Genomic DNA, 7239 nt, shown 5'->3' with positions numbered 1-7239 from the left:
CCCGGTGTCGCTCCACGACCTGCAGAAGGTGCTGTCGCTGTTCCTCGTCGCGCGTAATGGCGCCGCAGAACGCGCTGATGAGGGCGACGCCCCTCGTGCTCTTTTTTTTTTTTGAATCTTGATTAGCTCCAAGGTGTCCGCGCGTTCGATGTCGAAAAGCGTCCTCAGCTCAGCGTCCAGTAAGAATTCCGGCGATTCTCGACTTCAATTGAAAGATATTAGCTCGCCAGTAGGTGACCGTTGTGTGTTAGGCGTGCGTTTGAGTTTGTCTCCGGCTGCTGAGAGCAGCGATGGAATGGTTAGTTAGTCAGGAGGTGATCGTTCGGGCAACATTCAGCCCAGCCAGTGTCACGCATGGCAAACAGGGCACAGTTAAAATACACATGTTCACCCTATTGAGACCAGTTGTTATGGTGGAAACTTTGGCCGCTTTGCGGGACAGGAAAATATCATCAGATCGGAATGAAATTTTGCACAGAACCTTGTACCATAGTATCGACAAGAATTCCGACCCGGCCCGACGAATCCGACAAACTTTTTTTTTTGCCATGAAAATGTGGACCACCCTATTGTACATGCATATACTTTGTAATTGCACAACTAGTGAATATTGTCCTTTCTTTTTGCTGTTTGATAGGAACCCTCTTTTGCGAGTTGACCTGATCTTTGGAAAAGAGGAGGAGGAAGGATACAACGCACACCAAGAATATGTGCAAAAATGGCAACAATACATGAAAGCACACGACTTTGCATCCTAAATCCATTCAAAAAACTAGACCAAGAGGAAAAACACACTATGACAAGAGAAGAGGGGAAAGTGCCTTTTCCCAGGTGACAAGGTCCTCGTGAGAAACATGTCAGAACGTGGAGGACGAGGAAAGTTGCGCTCAAATTGGGAGAGTCAAGATCTCTCAAAAGGAGACAGTGACTGTGAGGTAAGAAGCTGAATGTTGCACAGGGAGAGGCAGAATCCTAAATCGTAACATGTTAATGCCATGCAACTCCTTACCACTCAAGGTACAGGAAAAAAGTGGAATCTTCATATCCAGCAAGAAACAGCATCACCAAAGCATCTGATGGAAGCATCAGCAGACTCAGACACCTCAAATAAGGAAGGGTGGCATGAGGAACTACTAGCACCAACCTGCAGAGCAAAATGTTGCCCCCTCATGACGCCTGAAATCGAACCAAAATTCGGAATGGAGGTTCCAGGTCAAATAGTTTTGGACAATGACCCTCATGAAACCTTCACAACGGGAAATGACAGTCAAGACACACACCATTCAGTCTGAACAATTAGCTCAGGTACATGCAACGGAGCCTTCTGACACACAACCACACAGGTCACAGAAAGAAAGAGGATTTGAAGTGACATTCACATATGATTCATTTGGCAGCCAGGCAACACACCAACCTGATAATGGTTAATACACTGCGCCTTGGCTATTGCCACAGCTGTCTAGTTTACAGAGGGCTTTTATCCTAAACTTGTTTTTGCAGGATACACCTGAAAAACTACCACATCAACTTCGTGTTTGTGAACTGAGTGGTTACTATTCATCAGTGACAACATGGAACAATGAGAATTGAGATTTTAAAAAATAATACTAATGAGGTGACGTTACGCACGCAATATCATATTTGGTGTTAAAATGTTATTGTCAGGGCGGCCCCACCGGGCCAGTGGTTAGCGCGTCGACCTCACAGTGCAGAGGTACCGGGTTCAATTCCAACTCCTGTGTGGAGTTTGCATGTTCTCCCCGGGCCCACGTGGGTTATCTCCGGGGTACTCCGGTTTCCTCCCACATTCCAAAATCATGAACGGCAGGCTTATTGAACACTCTAAATTGTCCCTAGGTGTGAGTGTGAGCGCGAATGGTTGTTGGTTTCTGTGTGTCCTGCGATTGGCTGGCAACCGGTTCAGGGTGTCCCCCGCCTACTGCCCGAAGACAGCTGAACGGGAAATGACAGTCAAGACACACACCATTCAGTCTGAACAATTAGCTCAGGTACATGCAACGGAGCCTTCTGACACACAACCACACAGGTCACAGAAAGAAAGAGGATTTGAAGTGACATTCACATATGATTCATTTGGCAGCCAGGCAACACACCAACCTGATAATGGTTAATACACTGCGCCTTGGCTATTGCCACAGCTGTCTAGTTTACAGAGGGCTTTTATCCTAAACTTGTTTTTGCAGGATACACCTGAAAAACTACCACATCAACTTCGTGTTTGTGAACTGAGTGGTTACTATTCATCAGTGACAACATGGAACAATGAGAATTGAGATTTTAAAAAATAATACTAATGAGGTGACGTTACGCACGCAATATCATATTTGGTGTTAAAATGTTATTGTCAGGGCGGCCCCACCGGGCCAGTGGTTAGCGCGTCGACCTCACAGTGCAGAGGTACCGGGTTCAATTCCAACTCCTGTGTGGAGTTTGCATGTTCTCCCCGGGCCCACGTGGGTTATCTCCGGGGTACTCCGGTTTCCTCCCACATTCCAAAATCATGAACGGCAGGCTTATTGAACACTCTAAATTGTCCCTAGGTGTGAGTGTGAGCGCGAATGGTTGTTGGTTTCTGTGTGTCCTGCGATTGGCTGGCAACCGGTTCAGGGTGTCCCCCGCCTACTGCCCGAAGACAGCTGGGATAGGCTCCAGCACCCCCCGTGACCCTTGTGAGTATAAGCGGATTGGAAAATGAATGAATGAATGTTATTGTCATGTTTATATCGCTTAGGCTAGGCTAGTTAACCCCTTAAAGTTAGGTCACCCATGGCATTGAAATAATGTAAATGAAATAGTTCCATTGAAGGTACAAATTTCAATAAGACCTCACAATGGGCCATGGGATTTAAAGTGATATGACTGGAATTATTTTGTGTCAAAGCACTAATGGGGTACTGTACTGCTATTACAACTTCTCAGAAGTTAACTATCAATATGTATAAACACTATATACATATTTTTGCAAAAACCCAATGTAATGCATGTAAACCCATTCATGCCATTCAACCTTTTAAAATGGAAGATTGCAATTGTCGACGTGAAACTTCATTAATTTTGGCATCGCATGAGTGTGATTCGGGCTTGTAGCAAATATGGCTAGTCGCTCGTTAGACCACTTTGCAAGCCTCAAGAAACTTTTGTCATAATCATCAAGATGACAGGGGTGTTCCGAAAAAGGGGGCGTGAGTCAATGTTCAAAGGAGGATGAGGACATCCCCGCATCCCAAAATGTTCGCATTCCAAAGTAACGTGACACTTCAGAGGAGCAAAGCGGGAACTGCAAATCTGAACAGACCATTAAACACTTTAGTGTGAATGCAATTTTGAGCGGACAACATCACGAGATATGGGAACCATGCTTCATGTTGTGTTTCGTGTTGAATCTTGTTCTTCAACTTGCTTTATCGAGATGAATTCATTTGTAGAAGACTTACAGCTTTGAGTTACTTCTGGTTGATTGATTGAACAATTGTTAGGTTTCACAGAATTACTATATCCACCCATCCATCCATCCATTTTCTGAACCGCCTATCCCCTGCTGTTTTCAGGCAGTAGGCGGGGGACACCCTGAACCAGTTGCCAGCCAATCGCAGGGCACACAGAGACAAACAACCATTTGAACCCACACTCACACCTTGGGACAATTTAGAGTGTTCAGTCAGCCTGCTATACATGTTTTTGGAATGTGGGAGGAAACCGGAGTACCCGGAGAAAACCCACGCAGGCCCGGGGAGAACATGCAAACTCCACACAGGAAGGCCGGAGCCGGAATCGAACCCAGCACCTCTGCACTGTGAAGCCGATGCTCTAAGCAATTGACCAACACTTTATACCTGTAATATACAAAGTATAATTTTAAAATATATCACCAACGATGTGGCCTCGATTAACTTCATGCCTGTTTCAATTTTTCCTCATTCAAGTGAGTAGGGAATCGAAAAGCCCCCTTGTTTTGACCCAACAACAGGAGTGGCCTGGTTTGATACCACTTCGTGTCCCACACTTCTTTGCCTCTTCTTTTTTGGTCCTGCTCTTTTCTTCTCTCCTGGGCGCAGCTGGGCCCTTACTGGAGGGGCTCCCTTCGTCCCTAGCCTCAACATTTCTTTTGTTTGAAGAATCTTTTTCTTTTGTTGGTTTCAGGCAGTTATGCTGCAAGAGCAAAGACATTGGCGTACACTATATATGCCCTCGCACTGATGTAAGCTTATGTTATAATATTAATTATTGTCATTTTATGTTTGAGCATCAAATTATTTCATGTTAAGAATACCTAAATTATATTCTGTTGTTTGACAATTGCTTAGACATGTTTTTATGTTGATAGGTTCTGATTGGCTCTTGAAGTAAGAGAACCAGGAAGTGATTTTAGTTAAGAGGAGAGTTATGTTCTCGAACGTGCAGCAGTGCGGCCGTCTTTTTTTCCCTTTTAATAAAACTGCATTCAAAGGATTCCATCTCTCCTTTTGCCGTTCGTAAAGTAGAGCTATCCACTAAACACAACGAACCCATCAACTTACACTGATATTAAGACGACAAACTTGTTGTTGTGTTTTTATTTAGGTTACATTTGGTTTTGTTCCCTCAATCCCTTGTGCCCTTTTTGTCCCACCTGTTATCGTCGTCTGTGTACCTTGTGTTTAACCAATCGGCTCCCTCAACCTTTGTGTTTTGTTCAGGTGTTTCTCGTTGTCGCGTCACTTTGCTTGTATTTAGTTACCTGGGTTCTGTCGGTCTGTGTTGGGTGAGTGTTTGTGTGCTCCTGTCACGTTTTGTTTTCTGTCACAGAATATTTTGCTACTTTCGTTAATTGTGGTTTTTCAGGACTTCAAGTATTTGAGCGAGTTTTCTCCTGTGTACCCTGCAAGTGGGTTTTTTGTTTTTTGTTTTGTTTTTGGTTAATACATTTTGTTCAGTCAACCCTGGTCCTCCCTGCTTTTTTTTTTTTTTGCGTCCAACTACCACCTCGCAAAACGTGACACTTGTTGGCCACACAAGATGCCCAGAACTCGCTCCTGTGCACCTTTATTTATTTATTGTCTGGACTCAAATCAGTACAAACTTGTCACAGCTCATTCAGAAGACAATAAGTGAGTGCAAAGGGGTTAAGTTAGTCATGGAACCACGTGTCCATCTTTTCAGGAAGTTAACACAATATTGTGCCAAGATCATCAGAGTTTAATTGTTTTTGTTTTATCTAATTTCATTCCATTAGTTTCTCATTCTTTGCTACTCTTTCCACTGAGTTAGTTCTCTTATGATGTGTTGCTCCCAATTCCCATGTAGAGTTGGAGAATAAACCTGCATTGTGTACTGTGTGTGTGCGCTTAAATGAAAGTTTGGGATGCCCAGAGATGGCAAAAGAAATATACGCAGCAAATTTATGGCCCCGTGAAGCTGAAACTTAAGGATAAGAAATGTTTGTTCCACTCACGGTACCGTGTCCAGAAACTTCTTTTTTTCACTGAGCTCATTTTTCAAGCTTTCAACTTCTACCTTCAACTGGATGTTCTGGAAGGAATAGAAAACATACGGTATCTTAAGAACTTGTACAAAAGGGACAGGTGAAAAATAGTTCATCAATTCAATAGTCAATAATGTGCCCACTTAACGTGGGAGTGTCCAGACAGATACATATGTCAGCTACACAAACTGCTCCTTTTGATTCGGGATGTGTACAAATACAGAGGTGGTGGATAAAAATATATTTTTAAAATCATACATGTCAGAGGAAACTTATGCTATCAACTGTTAAAATACAAACAAGTAACATTTTAAATATGGTACTTTATACAAAGTGATATCTGATTAACCAACAGGTTCTTTGGTCTCAAAATCATATCAAACACCAACTCATTAAATCAGCTCCCGAACGCCAACACACAGTAGTGGAGTTAGGGGCCTTGCGGTGTCAATTCACAACACAAAATGAGTCCCCTTGTCTCCAGGGAGTTTAGTGCAAACTAAGAATAGCTCTAAATAGTTATTTGGGTTATGAACACCTGCTGTATTCGCACCCCTCGCTGTATGCACCAGCTGTCCCTCCTCCCAAGGTCTCCAACAACTGTCAGAAACAAACTGCCTGCTATTCTGCACACATCGACTGTGCAGAAATCTGCAATGTTTTTACTCGTGCAATGAACTTTCTTACAACTGCATTTGTTGTTATTACTGACTTCCTTGAAAAAATCTCCACTTGCAACTTTACAAGTGTACATGCCCAGTGTTCTCAGATGCACACAAGCATCAGGTCACTGGCCTCCTAGAAGAACATAGTGTGTCATCAGGTCTATCGCTACCAGTGGAAAATAGGTCAGCCAAACACTGGAGGGCAATTCAAACAACCTTTCTCTTGGCAGATATGATTCCTTTTTTTTATGTTTAACACAACAGAAAAGCCCAACAACTTTGACAAGTTATAATGCATATTTTACATGTTGATTTTATGATTATGAGAACTTGCTCATTCAATATATGTTCTGCAAATGTGAAATTAAGTTAACCCTGACATTTAAAAATATTTTTTGATTTATTTGTTTGCTGTCAGAGCCCTTGGCTCAACTCAGTGTGTAATTTGTGGAAAAGCACCAGTGACACCAAAACATTCGATACGATATATTAGTACTGTAGCAGGTCATAATCACATGAAGTTTTGTCATGCTGCCAAAACTGGAAAGCAACATCTTATCATTCCATACAAAAAAAGAAATCATCAAATCAAAACATATCTCTTCAGGATTCAAATTGCTGGATAAGAATCTATTCCCCAAATGACAGCTGTAAATGTTGGTACCAGACCTTACAACAATAACAAAACAAACTATTCTTTGAAAATAAACAGATCATTTGCATTTTGAAAATGGGCGATACAACAGCAAATAACTGAAAATGTTGAGCAGCTGAGATTGAACGAACTTTCGTGCACGAAGGTGACTACAATGCGCCATTATAAATTGCAGGTGAGCAGATTTATTTGATACATTTTTGTATCTTTGTCATTTTATTTCGTTACCATGAATTTAATACTAACGAAATAAAATGACAAGAAGAAATGTAAAATAAAATTCATTGACTCACCAATGTAGTTCTCCACAGCGTCTGCTTATTTGAAAATAAAGTCGATCCTCCTTTGTTTTCTCAGCTAAACTTCAGTGGCTCTGTTGTACAGTTTTCAGGTCCAATAGCAAGTCCTTTTCTATCGACATGGAAGCTAATGCTGAA

At 42.2% G+C, this 7239-nt stretch overlaps 1 protein-coding gene across 2 annotated transcripts in view; it reads right to left on the bottom strand.

Annotated features, from left to right (window-relative positions):
- pde4dip (phosphodiesterase 4D interacting protein) overlaps positions 1-7239 on the bottom strand; it is a 151206-nt gene that overhangs the window by 111956 nt on the left and 32011 nt on the right. For both annotated transcript variants that reach the window (XM_019882631.1, XM_019882630.1), the window contains one exon: positions 5453-5529. In XM_019882631.1, coding sequence (XP_019738190.1) covers positions 5453-5529 — 77 coding nt within the window. The remainder of the gene's footprint in view (positions 1-5452; positions 5530-7239) is intronic.

The sequence above is a fragment of the Hippocampus comes genome, unplaced genomic scaffold, assembly GCF_001891065.2.
Source record: "Hippocampus comes isolate QL1 unplaced genomic scaffold, H_comes_QL1_v1.1 scaffold384, whole genome shotgun sequence".
Classification (NCBI taxonomy): domain Eukaryota; kingdom Metazoa; phylum Chordata; class Actinopteri; order Syngnathiformes; family Syngnathidae; genus Hippocampus; species Hippocampus comes.
Note: the sequence above shows the minus strand (reverse complement) of the source record. Positions and strands in the feature narration are given on the sequence as shown.